Consider the following 14,391-nt stretch of genomic DNA (forward strand, 5'->3'; position numbering starts at 1 on the left):
TGGTGTGACAGTAGTATTAGTGGCTGAAAGAGAAGTGCGGATGAATCTGAGATCCTAAGAGTAACCCCCAGTGTGAGCATGTAGGTTATGGTCAGAGGTGAGAGCGTGGTCACTTAAAGAAGAAGAAAGTTCAGATTTCAGAGAAGTGGTTGGAAAAGGAAGGTTAAAGTCACCTAAGAGAATTAGGTGATGTTTAGTGGAAAGAGAATCAACAGCTGTCCGAGTTCATCCAAGTATGTTCCAGTGGGATGTAAGAGGATTCAATTCAACACTACAGCTAAGTCAATGGCTAGTGTGGGATACTGAATGGAAACCCTTTTTGATATATCTTTATGTCCAGTTCATGAGTTCTGGATGACTACCCCTATATAACACCCCTCTCTTGGAATCCCCCTGGCCCCACTGAGCCAAGAAGTAGTTCTGTTTTGCAAGTTTAAAAGGGTTATTTGAGAATTTAAACAATATATATATCACACTTCATAATAAATTCATATCTGATAGTACACTTAAACATATGATGTTGATCAACAATGGGTAATCTGGCACTAGCACACTTCTTTACAATCAATGAGGAGTTAGTATAGGATGGATCAAGTAGCAAAAATACTTTTATGATTTCAGATGGATGCAATGTTGAATGAAAATGCAGCACAGAACTAACTAATATGGTTTCACAAGATATCATATGTTCACTTTTCCCCTGGTGGCGATTCACCCCCCTCCCCTATGCAATGTAAGACATGGAAGTAGATGGAAAGAGGAGCACACAGTTCTCAGGAATGCAATCAAATACAATACGAAATTCAGTTGCCCCCCCAGCAAGCTTAGAGGAAACAGGTAGGAGTTTGAAACACAGGCCCAAAATGCTTTTAAAAGGTGATGGCAATGAAATGAGAAATATGCTGAAAATGGTTTTAATTCCCTTTAGGAGGTTCAGGGGGAGTGGTAGCTACTTGGGATGAGTTCAGGCTCACTTTAGCAATGATTCAGGGATGGTTCTTAAGATACAAACGAATTTTAGCAGTTCAGGCAAAAGCAGCTATCTTTTTACAAGTAAAGAAATCGGGCCAAATCGCAAATCGCGGCAAAATTTGCGAATGCGTGAATCATGAATCTACGAGGCAGTTCTGGTTAGATTAAAATAGATTGAATTATATTATTTTACACTAAGAGCTTATTCCTGTCACAATCTGATCTAAGTACTCACAAAATGTTTTGGAAGATTTGGACCTCATCACGGATCTTTCAGGTTAGCGGCAATGGTCTCGCCCCGGACGGTCTCTGCGCACAGCACTTCACAATCTGGTCTCTGGTTCCGGGTACACGGTCTGGTCTGCTGGCTCCTGGATCTTTTGCTCTGCTTTCTGGATGTCTCTACTACCGGGTACAGCACTGCTTTCTGGCAAAAGTTCTGCTGAGAGGAGTTCTCAGTTGGTGGGTTCAGGCCCTTGCTTTAAGTTCTAAAGTATAAGTTCTAGATTCTAGAGTATGTAGCTGGAATCAGTCTGGATGTGGTGTGGTCCGGCAAAGCGTGTTGCAGCAACTGGATCTGAATGTCTCTACCTGTCCCAGCAGTCTCTTTTTATGTGTTTTGAAAATGGGTGTGTGTCTGGGCCTAGCTAAGCCTGCCCCTCTCTACTTATCATTGGCCCAATTCTCCCCTCTCCCATGATTGGGGGAAGGAAATGTGAGTCAGAGTGATGCTGTAGGTTTTATGGGTCAGAGGATCCTCCCCTGGTCAGTTTGCCCACAAATCTATATTTTATTCAAATACATATTGCACAGATACACAGTTGTTTAAAATTACATGCACCCATCACATATCACATGAGGTATACTCTGTTCAAACTCTGCTCTTCCTGGGGACTTGCATTCAGAAATGGCAACATTTTGCACTTTTTAACTGGTTTTGCAATATCGGACCTTTACCCAAATTTACACACATGTGGCAAGGAGTGTGGACATTAATTGATGAAGTGTCAGATTTTTAACATGCAGACATTTGGAGTGAAACCCTATTTTCCGCTAGCAAACCCCCAGATCATCCCACCGGGTCCTAAAACCTCTTAAAATGTGGGCAGAAAAATCACAAGAATTATGGTATCATTTAAATAATTTTGACAAGTCTGCACTGTGAGTTATACATCTTTCTTAGAATCATATTCTGGCCAACAGGGGTGTGTCTTTTCAGGTCACATGGTGTAGAAACCAGTCTATCCACTTTCTTTAAGGTCAGCCTGTCCTCAGAGGGGCTGCCCCTCCCCGTTTCTGCCAAGAGGAAGCCACTTTACGACCTCCCCAATATAACTTTTGCCTGAGTCAAGGAAGGGCTTTGTTCAAAAGGAAGCCATTTACGACCCCCCCTAATAAACCATCTGCCTGGGCCCAGAACAGGCCTTTGTTCAACTCCCAGTAGCTGCTCCACCCCTAATCTAATCAGAGAGGTGACAACTCCTTTTGGCAAGGGGAAGAGTGGCTGAGCAGGTTTTAACTCCTGTGGGGGTAGATGTCAGGCAGAATTCAGTTTCATTAAGCCAGGTTTCAGCTAAATGTCACTTTTTGTCCCCCAGTTTAAGTCTATTACGATTTTTACATACACATTAAATAATTACTTCCTTCAAGTCATTTCAGAGTAAAGTTTTACATTGTATCCACCTCTTAGCAAGTCTTTCCTTGGTCTGGTTTTGTTTCATTTGTTCAGTTTTACACACAAGTCTGGTGGTTTTAAAACGCCGGCTTTCTGATAGTGGTGAGTACTGGTAATGCAACCATTTTTGGGATTTAATAAAATGAATTCCCCACAGTTCTAGGTTGCTTTTGGCAATCGGCATTGCCATTCAAAATGGTTTCAGGCTACTGTGTGGGTAGCCCAATGGTGGTTTTAGGCAGTGCCCTCCTGTGCTCACAACCTAGGCAAAAATGGGTGGCAGCCTATTCTTCATGCATTTCCCTGTGCATTTTCTGGGAAGTTCTGGCCATCATGATGTTTTCCATGCCAGTACTGCACAGTTTTCCTATTCTGGCGTACATGTGGGCTTCTTGGCCATCTTGGATTTCTAAGCCCACAGCACTAAATGTTGCAGCATGTTAGCTCAAACGTGGGTCAGGACACCAAACAGGGACCAAGAATGAAAATAGATGGATATGATGTGAACTGAATGAGCTAAAGCAATGGAAGTGTTCCAGTGGGACCAAGAGGGCAATAGATGGATATGATATGAACTGAATGAGCCAGAGCAATAGAAGTGTTCCAGTGGGACCAAGATGGCAATAGATGGATATGATATGAACTGAATGAGCCAGAGCAATAGAAGTGTTCCAGTGGGACCAAGATGGTAATAGATGGATATGATGTGAACTGAATGATGCCTAGCCATAGAAGCAAAGATGGTGAATTTGCCAGTTATCGCAATAGAAACAATATGATTTAAATCAGAAGTTCAGCAAGATGAAACTAGGGATCCTTTGTTAAATTATCACACAGATTGAGGTGAATTTTGAAAATTGGATCATGGTAGCGCCACCCATTGCTATTGAGGCAGACCGTCCTGCAAAAGAGACATTTATCAAGAGCCAGCCAGGTACATGGGAATAGAAACCCACCGAGGATTGGGTATCATAAATTGTGAAATGGAAACATTAATATGGATTAGAAAATACTGATGATTCCTTTCTGTTTATTCTCCAGATTGTTGAATCATACAGAAGAGGAACAATATTGAAATGTGTTTCTGATGAAGGGAAATCCTGAAATGCAACGAGCCTTTTTGTTTATTGATTTATGTATATACTTTGATTATTAACCTTGTTCAATTACACATATTTTCATATAAGTGCAACATTTATTTGATTGCATGATTTCAGAATTATGAAGATTTCATTCCAGAAATTAGATTACTTTTGATTGATTATTCATCTACATTTATGATAGGACAGGAGTGACCATGACTTGAGGACACTGAGTTTGCATTTGTTGCTAGGTAAGGAACTACCATAAAAAGGATGTCTTTTGAAAATAGGACTGAACATGACCCAACCAGTCTCTAGGAGCAGTTCCAAGTCAACAGTACCAGTTCTTGGTGGGCTGACGCAGTCATACACGGGATTGGACATAGATGCTGGCTGACCAGGCTCAGTTTGGGCATGTAGGAGCATAGGGGGCCTGGCAGCAAGAGGGTGTCGAGTAAGAGTGAATAAGAGGGCTCTGTGCAGTGACATGCTGGCTCCTTAAATGTGCATGTAGGGGCTGTCCCAGGAACGCTTAGCGGGCGACGGTCATCAAAGTGGTCATTTTGGGTACATCAATGTGTGATCGATGTGTCAGCAGGTCTAGGGCTAGCTTGGCCGAGCCATGGTTGTAACCCCTGGCTAGAGTCACTGAGTGGCTCTGCAGTGATTCAGTTCAGGTCCTGGTGTTGAGTAGTTGGTTCGGGCTAGCAGGTGACATTTTTCACTAGGATACGATCCAGTGTCAAGCTGGTTGAGAAACAAGCATTAGTATGGCTGGTTCGAGGAATGCAGACACCAGGGCCAGTGCCTCCTTCTTATTCAAGAAATATGCCTGTACTCAGGCAAAGCTTATTTTTAAGATTTTCCTGCCACCAGCATGGGGTACTCATGATCATTTTAGTTTTGGTATAGGAGGCATATCTTAAATGCCGCCTCTGTGCCGCATTGACTTGCCTGGTGATGCAGTGGTCCAGTGGGCATCTTGTAACCTTTGAAACTGCTCTGCGTCTTGAGCAGAGGAGGTGCTGTGGATCAGGCTACTGATGCAGCCGGGCACACGTGCACTATGCTATTGGCATGGAATTGGCGAGGGTCCGGTTATCATCTTAACTTTTGGAGAAGAAATCACCTGCATCATTTTACGTATTAATAAAAACCAAAGAAGCCAGGGCTTTGAACCTTTGCCAGATGTCAATTCCTCATTGTTGCAAAGTGTGAGTTGTCACATTCACATTTGAGATTGCTGGTGTTGAAGTCATGGAATGCTGAGTAGAAGTCAGGGAAAGGGTGTCGAGTGGGGTAGAGGACACATTGAAGTGTGAGGGTTCTAGGTTTGCATTCATGGATGCAGGGAATGCTGAAGTAGAGGCTGAGATCAGGGTGGTCTGAGCACAATGTACAATTCCCCTGATTATAAATACCCCTTATTTCTTATGCCATCTCATTGTTTGCCCAGTGACTGTTCTTCATTTAGCAGTTTTGACCAAAAGAAGTAATTAAGTTTGCTCTGCTGGTCTACAAGGGAACACCTGTGCATATATTTTCTTAGGTTTAGCAACCATTGGTCTTGTTTTAGCATTCTCTTTTTCATTTCATACTTTTGAATGAATTCATTCTATCTAATTTATTGTAACGTAATGCAGGGCTGGCCTAATGCTTTTGACTACACACTGCTTGTCACATGGAGCACATTTGCAATGAAAGCGTTTCACAGACACACCTGATTTTGTCATTGTATCATTATTCACAAAGATGTTGCATAAAAGTCACAAAATAATATGATTTCTATTTCAGAGTCCCTAACATGCATACAGTGTCCTGATGATCAGTGGTCCAATCAGAAGCATGACCAGTGCATCCCAAAGGGCATTGATGTCCTCTCCTACGAAGGGATTCTCGGTAGAATACTTGCTGTCTCTGCCATGCTCCTAACACTGCTGACATCTTCTGTCCTGTGTGTCTTCATCAAGTACCGAGACACTCCCATCGTCAAAGCCAACAACCGTGGGCTCAGTTACCTTCTTCTTCTTGCCCTCATGCTCTGCTTCCTCTGCTCCTTTGTATTCATTGGTCATCCGAGGAATGTCACTTGCATGCTGCGGCAGGTTGTCTTTGGGATTGTTTTTTCCATCTGTGTTTCCACTGTTCTGGCTAAAACTATCATAGTTGTCATAGCATTTAAGGCAACAAATCCCAACAGTCCTGCAAGGAAATGGCTGGGATCCAAGACACCCTGGTCTATAGTATGTTCTGGCTCATTGATTCAAGTTCTCGTTTGCATTATTTGGTTATTGAAGTCTCCTCCATTTCCAGAACTGAACAAGTCCAGCAGCGAGAAGATCATCTTTGAGTGTAATGAAGGAGCCGCCATCTTCTTCTACTGCATGATGGGATACATGGGCCTCCTCGCCACCATCAGCTTCATCGTGGCCTTTCTCTCCAGGAATCTCCCTGGAAGCTTCAACGAGGCCAAGCTGATCACCTTCAGTATGCTGGTGTTTGTCAGTGTGTGGATCTCCTTCATCCCAGCGTACCTGAGCACACGCGGGAAGTACATGGTGGCCGTGGAGGTGTTTGCCATCTTGTGCTCCAGCGCTGGGCTGCTTTGCTGCATATTCCTTCCTAAATGCTATATTATGTTATTGAAGCCCCAAAACAACACAAAGGGGCATCTTGTTGGAAAAGTGCATTTAGTCAATGATATCAGAAAATGAAAACAACAGGGTCTGCTATGTAAATGCAATTTAAAGTGTGAATTCATTTAAACCTATGTTTTGGAATGAGAAAATGGATCATGAATGCACAATTTAAAACTGCTGAATATATCCCTCACAAATAAGAATCATTGTCAGATCAATATGTGCACATGTAACTTTACAAAGGTAAACCAAGACGGTACTCAGCATGCTGATGTTTATGAATTCCGCCAGTGGTAACGCAACACCCCGTATAACCCAAAACTAATGACATGGGTAAGAAGGGGAGGAACTCATTCTCAAATGGATACATTTTTATACGTGCTTTTGCTATTCTCACTCTCCTCACACTTTCTCCAAGCAGCTGGCAAGGTTAGACCATGTCACAACAGGACATGCTGTATCTTCGTTCATGCTGCCTTTCAGGCTCAGCAACTGCAAAGTGTGTTAGAAACGAGCAGAAGTTGAGTTCCAGCAACTGGGTGATCTCACGACTGACTAATTACCTTGATTTGCATCATAATAATGGTCTGTAGAATTGTTACAACTTGAGGTTTCTGGGAGATCATGTGTACCTTTGTATATCGTCCTTGTATGTTATGTTAGGTTATGTGAATTGGCTTTTATACTGTGCACATCACCACCACAGAGGTCCTAGGGTGCTGAGACCATGTCCATTTGGGTGAACTGTGACCCCATCCCAAGTGAATCCCAGACCGTGGTCTATAGAGTGAAAAGTAAACAGGGCAAAGGTAAGAGGGGGACGAGCAGAGTCTGAGTGAAAAACCAACAAACGTAGATCACAACAAAAGGGAACGTAACGTGAGGTAAAGTAGGATGCATGAATAGTTGTGTAATATGTCCATAGTGGGCAAATAACTTATTTGGACAGTAAGCCCTACAGTATGTGTAGGTATTACTAAAACTGAGTTCTGGATGTGTGATGGCCTTGAGATGTGCTCAAGAGTTCGTATGAGTTGCTGATGCTTGCAAAATGGATATACATAACGAGTTCCCTTTTGAGGAGTACTCGAGATACCTGGCAATGCTGTGCCCACTGACGGAGGTGTCAGACTTGTCAGAGACAAGAACTTCCTGTGTGCTGTGTGCTGAATGAATGTTGGGGGAGACAGAAGGATAATATGACAGAGAAATCCCCCCAGCCCGAGCGGCACTAGAATAGCATCCAGGGAAGAAGGAGAGAGTGATTATATAATCAATGGTCTGCCATTTTCCTATGTTCTCGGTGACCCTACAAACATTACGGTGGGCATGGTGCCTTACTGTGCAGTATTCTGGCTGTATGAGGTGGATGGAAACCTGAGAAAAGCCTGATATACTCCACAGGCAGAAGAGAGAAGACTGCTTTGCCGAAGAGAAGAACGCCAGTTCTGGAAATTTCCGGTGGCATGACGAGATCCCTTAGAAGGTAACGGGAGGTGAGAGAGACCCAGAGGGGACCCGGGGGTGTACGTTAGATGGTTGGGGCAACTTTTTTGTTAGATTATCCTTTAGTTGTAGTGTGAGGGATAGAAGTAGGTTATGACGCAGGATGGTGGTATTTGAGTTGACAGACATTCTGAGCGACCCTCGAGTATTAGTTTTGAGGCAGGGAAAACCCCTCATAGCAATTGGGATAGTAAGGGATAATCTAATACAAATAAAAGTCTACGACCACAACTATGGCACCTTTGTTTCACCTTCCTTCTTCGACACTCTTACATAGGGTAATAATAACTGCCAGCATTTATATCGCAGTGAAGCTAGAGGCTCACACTTTGATGCAGTGAAGTTTGCTCCTTGTACACGGAGCCTCTCGGCTGGTAGCACCCTAAGCATAAAGGGCATTTGGCAGGGCTCCACTGTGGCTGAATGTGGCTAACCTTTCAAAAAGGCATAAACAATGCAATTGCCAAAGGCAATACCAATCATAGACAGAGTAAAGACTTTATAGACCACCTTGAACAGGTCTTTTTAATAATCTCTATTACTAATTTTTCATCTTCGAGCTGTAACCTGCTGCCATTTAATTACTTAGTATCTTGTAAGGCACACAGTTTAGTGCATTCATGCCTGTGAATGTAAGAGGCAATAACGAACTGTCTCTGCCAATGCTTGTTGAGCATCTGCACCTATGGGAGCACATGTGGCCCCTCCCTCTCTCCTGTAACGCCTGATGATGTTTCTAGACACGTCTGATCTATGAACGTCTCATCAGATTTGTTTCTGTGCTGCTCCTCATTAAAGATCCAACATGGGGGAGCAGGTGATCATGCACGGTTAGAATTGGTTCTCTCTGATAGGACAATGACACCAATGGCTAGACAGAGTCAAATGTTAACATCTAGGAAAGAGAAAACTAGGCTGCTTAAATATAAAAAAGAAGGGATCCGCCTAAATTATAATTTATCTCACTTTGACAATAAGGCAGTAGAGGAAAACTATCAGCCTTCAAAATGTATAGAATGTATCTGGGTCACCGATGGACCGAGCCCGGTAACAACAGGGAAGCAAGTCTCCCATCGCCATGTATTTTACAAGGAAACTTGGGAGAAAAAGAGGGCTTTAAGAAGAGGCCTTAGAGAACTGTGGAAGACACCCATGAATAGTGAACTCCTGGAGTAAGAGAGGAGGAGATTAAGAAATGAGTTTAGGCACTGGTCGAAGGGACAAGAGATGCTGCGCCTACTCAAGGATGGTGAGGTGATGCTGAGGTTAGTTTCTGAGAATAATGTGGGACATCTCTGGCCAATCATCAACCAGTTGGAGGTGCAGCATAGCAACTCTCAGTGCAACTTGGTTGCAGAATCTAAGTGGTTGGAATATTTGTCACAACATTTCGAGAATCCCTACATTAGAACTCTGATTAGTTGTACTGATGGTCCATGGTTAATGAATTTTGATGAGCATGAAATAGCAGAGCATCTCTAAATCATTTGTGTCTAGGGCAGCTGGACCTAATGGGCTGACTTATCAAGTCCTAAAAAATAATGTGCACCTCTGGGCTAGATCACTTAACTGACTATTTAGGGATATCCTAAAAAGAAGGATGTTTCCTTCCTCTTTGAATACAGCCATAGTTATTCCCTTCTTCAAGGGGGCTGATCGAGTGAATCTGGCGAGCTATCTCCCTATCGCCCTCCTTGATGTGGAGAGTAAGTTGTTTATGAATCTGTTGTTACGAGAACTGGAAAGCTGGGTATAAGAGGCACATATTCTTGCCAAGCTCCAGAAAGGATATAGGAAGGGTATCTTTCCACGTCATTAAATGGGTTAGCACCGAATATTGTCAGTGAACAAGCCAGGGCGAAGGGAGATTCACCAATGCATGGAGCTTGGATAGATCTCTCCAAAGCTTTTGACCAGGTTAATAGAGATAATTTATGGAACAAACATGCAAGTTGGGGGATTCCAAAACATATTATGGCAATGTTGGTAGAACTTCATAGGAACACCTTTATGAGAGTAAGACTCAATGAGCAAGGACATCTCATTAGGGTAGAAAGAGCTGTTAGACAGGGTTGTTTGGGCGCCCCTTTGTTCTTTAATCTGCATTTGGAAGACATGGGTACATCATTAGAGTCATCGTCATTGGCCAGCCCTAAAATTAATGACATAACATCTGTTGGCTGATCTATGCCGACGATATTGTTCTGCTAGATAGGACAGCAATCAGTCTGCAACATTTACTGGAAAAAATGGGGATTACACTAAAGTCAATGGTCTTTCCATCAATCCAGAGGAATCCAAGATACTGGTATTTAGACAAGTAAGGAAAAAGGTGTCATCATTGGTTACTGGATAACAAAATAATTCCAAGAGTGGAGTGATTTATTTGGGGTATGTAATATACGCAGCATCATCAATAGAAAAAGTGGAATTAGAATTAGATGGTAAGATCTTGCGACTGGTTTCCCAAATGAAAGAAAATGTATACAACATATTGTACATTCTCAATAACCCCTCTAACAAAATTTTATCTGGCCAAAGTTGTACCAGTGATTTTCTATAGTCTGGAAGCTAAACCACTACCTTGGAAAACAAACAACAAACTGGTGAAAATGGGAGGGTTTATTTTGGAAGAGGGTCTTTGGACTTCCACAGGGTCTTCCTATAGTATGTTTAAGATATGAACTAGGTCTTAAATCATTGGCTTCTCTGGCGGATTGGAAGCTGGTTTCCCTCTTTCGATTAATTATGACCTCTAAACCCCACACTCTGTATGCAGATATCAAAGACCACCTCGCACATTCTAAATCAGCGCTGCCAACTGATTTGAACCGGAGAGTTGGAGAGATCCTGGCAAGATCTGATACAGATTTGGAGACCCTGATTACCAATCCTCTGAAGTCAAAGAAAGCAATTGCACAGATGGTTTGGACTATTACAATGGAAGCCATGCGGGGTGCTACCCGAGCACACTCGTGAACATTATCAGAAAAGACATTTGGCTGCTTTCCTAGATATCTGGAGAAGTTCCCCAATTGGAGAGCCAGATAAAACGTTCTCAGACTCCGCTTAAACATTGCGCATACTAGAGAAGTTCTTTCGAAATGGGGGCGGGGGAGGCTTCCCATAAACTGTGTACAGTATGTGAAACTGCTGAAAAGCAGACAGTGAAACATCTGTTCATTGAATGTAAGGACTCTTGGCCTTTTAGAGCAACCTTATTCCAAAGACATGTGGACAAACTGGAGGGTATCCTCACAGATATGTTTTGGGCGAGGTTGATGTCAGGACAAGAATATAGTTTGGCGATAAAGGTGATACACGTGTTAGAAAAGATACAAATCTTCATCTAAAGTTCAACTACTGTCCCTCTCTAGTTACTCTGGCTTCACCATCCATTTCCTTTTGCTCTATGTGTAACTGGGGCTCAGGCAGATGATTAGATGAGTAAATAACTGTAATTGAATTTTTTTGTGCACTTTGGCTTTTTTGTTTTCTTTTTTCTCCTTTCGTTCTTCTTTTACTTTCTTATTCGAGGAAATGAAGTTGATATGAATTTTTTCTTTCTCTTCTTTTGTACTTTATCTCTTCTTTTAATGATGATACGAAATAGTATTTGTTGTTCCTTAATTGTGTACATAGGAAAATTGTATTTAGTACCAACTAATTTTGAAGTATTATCGAAATAACCTTTTTATTCTTTTATGTTTTTCATTGCCTTTTTGTAAAGGATCTCTGCAACCACATACAAATTAAAAAAAGAAAGTCTCATCCAAACAGGTGCTCCCCTGCTCCTCCAGAGCCAATAAGGACAACATTGCTTCCCTCGCTCCAGTCTTGGCTAATTTCTGTAATCATTCCTTTGTCACTGGATCTTCCCCCTCGCTCCTCAAGCACTCTCTTGAAGAAGCCTTCTTCCAATCCCTCTTGTCCATCTAGCTATCACCTGGTCTCTATCACTCCTTTCCTGGGCAAACTCCTTGAGAAGCTGGCCATCACGCAGCTAAACATTCACACTGAATCTGCTGGTTTTCTCCATGACCATTAGTTTGGCTTCAGAGCAGCCAGAGGAATGGACACTCTCTCCTCAACACCCATGAAGATCTGCCCTCCAACCTTGACTCCAGCTCTCAACACTTTCCTGATCCTTCTTGACCTTTCCTCTGCATTTGACACGGGCAATTACGCCACCCTGACCAATCGTCTCAGCGTGAAACTTGGCATCACGGGTTAGGCTCTGGCATGGCTGACCTCCTCCGTCTTGGACCGACCCTCCCAATTTCAACTAGGGTCCTTTCTCTCCACCACCTCTCTTTCCACATGTGATTTTCCCCAGGGCTCTATCCACTCTCTCTCTGGATCTTCAATGTCTATCTGGCCCCTTTGGCCTGCCTGACTTCCACTTTCACCTCTATCTTCCAGTGCTATGCAGATGACAAACAGCTCTCCTTCAGGCTACCCTCAATATCCTCTCCTTCCTCGCTCATTCCTGACTGTCCAACCGCTATTGAGGAATGGTACACCTCCAATGACCTCTGCCTTAATGCCAGTAAGACTGAGATTCGTCTCATTGGGACCCCTGCTCCGACTTTCTCTCTCTCTCTGGCCGTCCTCCTTGAGCCCCCTCCCCTCACCCACCTGTGAGTAAAAAAACCTTGGTGTCATTTAGACTCCACTCTCTTCTTCTCTCCTCACATCACAGACCTTGCCAAGAAAGCCCCTTCCAGCTGCACCTCCTCAGAGGTATTCTACTTTTCCTCACCTTCCCCAGAAGCTCACTGTCTCCAGAGCTCTGGTTCTCAGCAGACTGGACTATTGCAGCAGAGTCTTTCTGAACCTACCTACCTCTACTCTTCGCCCTCTTCAATAATCCAGAACAGGACTGTCAGACCTATCCTTGCTCTCAAGCCCAGGAACCGCATCTCTCCAGCTCTGAAATCTCTCCAATGGCTCACGGTGGCCACAAGGATCAAGTTCCACACCCTCGGTGTCACCCACAAGGCTTTATGGGGCCGTGGTCTTCACAATATCCAATCCAATACCTTCCTTCCAGAGCCCCCCGCTAAGCTACTGCCATCTCCTTGAAGACCTTCCTTTTCTCCTCTGTCTTCTCTCTCCCTCTTTCCTGCTAATCTATCTGTCTGCTCGTCCTGACTGGCTGTGTTGTGCCCTCAGAGTCACACAGGGCACCATGCCCCTCCAACCAGTTCCCCTGTACTGTGTCCTGGCCTACCTGGCACTTCCGATCTGGGTCTATTCCTATGCAGTGCCTCACCACCCTTGCACTTATTCAGGGACCTGCTGCCCTGACTGCACTTCTCCTACACCTCTCCCCTGCACTTCCTGCTTGCACTTCTGCGATTTGAATGTCTCAAGGCCTAGTAAGATCATTTGTCTTGTCTCCCCTCTGTTCCCCTCCCTTTACTTTTGGTGCGGTACAACTACCATATCATATCATTATATCATGGCTTATATGCCATTGGTTCTGTTTAAGCCCTCTGTTGGGGCCCTAGGATGAGTGTATCACCCTACATTGGTTTTTGGGATAATACTGTGGCAGCTGTACTTTAATGTTGGCTTCACCAGAGATGAAAGATTTACTGCAATAAAAGTCCAATTACCTTTTAGTAGCCGTTGCAAACTAATGTAAGTTTCTAAGTCCTGCTCTCGGCCACTTTGTTTCTAAGGATTTGCTTTGCTTAGTGTAACCACGACATGGCTTAAAATGCCCATTGGGCACACATGGGCTCCTCACTTTGAGCGTAGTCCTGCACCCTCTACAGTGGTTTGAACTTCTTTTTTTTTTTTTTTTAAAGATTTATTTATTATTTTCTGTTACAACATTGGGAACCCCTGGCCGTTCCCCAACTCCCCCCAACTCCCACCCCCCTCCCACCCCGGAAGATTTCCCGTTAGTTCTTTCGTGACTGTGAATGTCTATGTTCTCAATATGTCCGATATTCTTATATTATGTGGGCACCATTGTTCCATATAATCTGATTGCAAGTATTCCAGTATCTCTCCCCATTCCTTTGAAAAGGTCTCTTTCGTTCCTTGTATTGTATGTGTTAACTTTTCCATGGTCAGTTGTGTCCATACTTTCTGGAGCCATGTGAACATCTGAGGGGGTTCTTGTTTTTTCCAGTTTTGGGTAATTGTCGCCCAAGCTGGTATGAGTAGACCCATGAAGCCTCTCCATTGTGGTTTCCTGAATTTCTTAGCTGCCTGATCTTTGATTCCGCATAGCCATACTTTTTCGCCTAAATGTTCCGCGTCTGGAAATATTTTTATGATTTCCACCTTTAGTTCTGACCAGAAAGCTTTGATGCCCCGGCAGTCCCACCAGATGTGTTTCCACGTGCCCACCTCCATGCAGCCTCTCCAGCACGTGTTTGTTGTTTGTGGGTACATATCGTGCAGCCTTTCCGGAGTGTAGTGCCATTGGGTTACGATTTTTAGCCACATTTCTCTTTTTTGGACTGATCGGGTCATTTTCGGTATGGTGTTCCACAGGTCT

At 43.5% G+C, this 14,391-nt stretch overlaps 1 protein-coding gene across 1 annotated transcript in view; it reads left to right on the forward strand.

Annotated features, from left to right (window-relative positions):
* The window catches only part of LOC138562529 (extracellular calcium-sensing receptor-like), a 107,017-nt gene extending 100,574 nt beyond the window's left edge, over positions 1-6,443 (forward strand). The window contains exon 5 of the mRNA XM_069642775.1: positions 5,524-6,443. Coding sequence (XP_069498876.1) covers positions 5,524-6,443 — 920 coding nt within the window. The remainder of the gene's footprint in view (positions 1-5,523) is intronic.
* Positions 6,444-14,391: the final 7,948 nt, after the last annotated feature.

Source organism: Ambystoma mexicanum, unplaced genomic scaffold (genome assembly GCF_040938575.1).
Source record: "Ambystoma mexicanum isolate Mex_15411 unplaced genomic scaffold, UKY_AmexF1_1 Mex_scaf57, whole genome shotgun sequence".
Classification (NCBI taxonomy): domain Eukaryota; kingdom Metazoa; phylum Chordata; class Amphibia; order Caudata; family Ambystomatidae; genus Ambystoma; species Ambystoma mexicanum.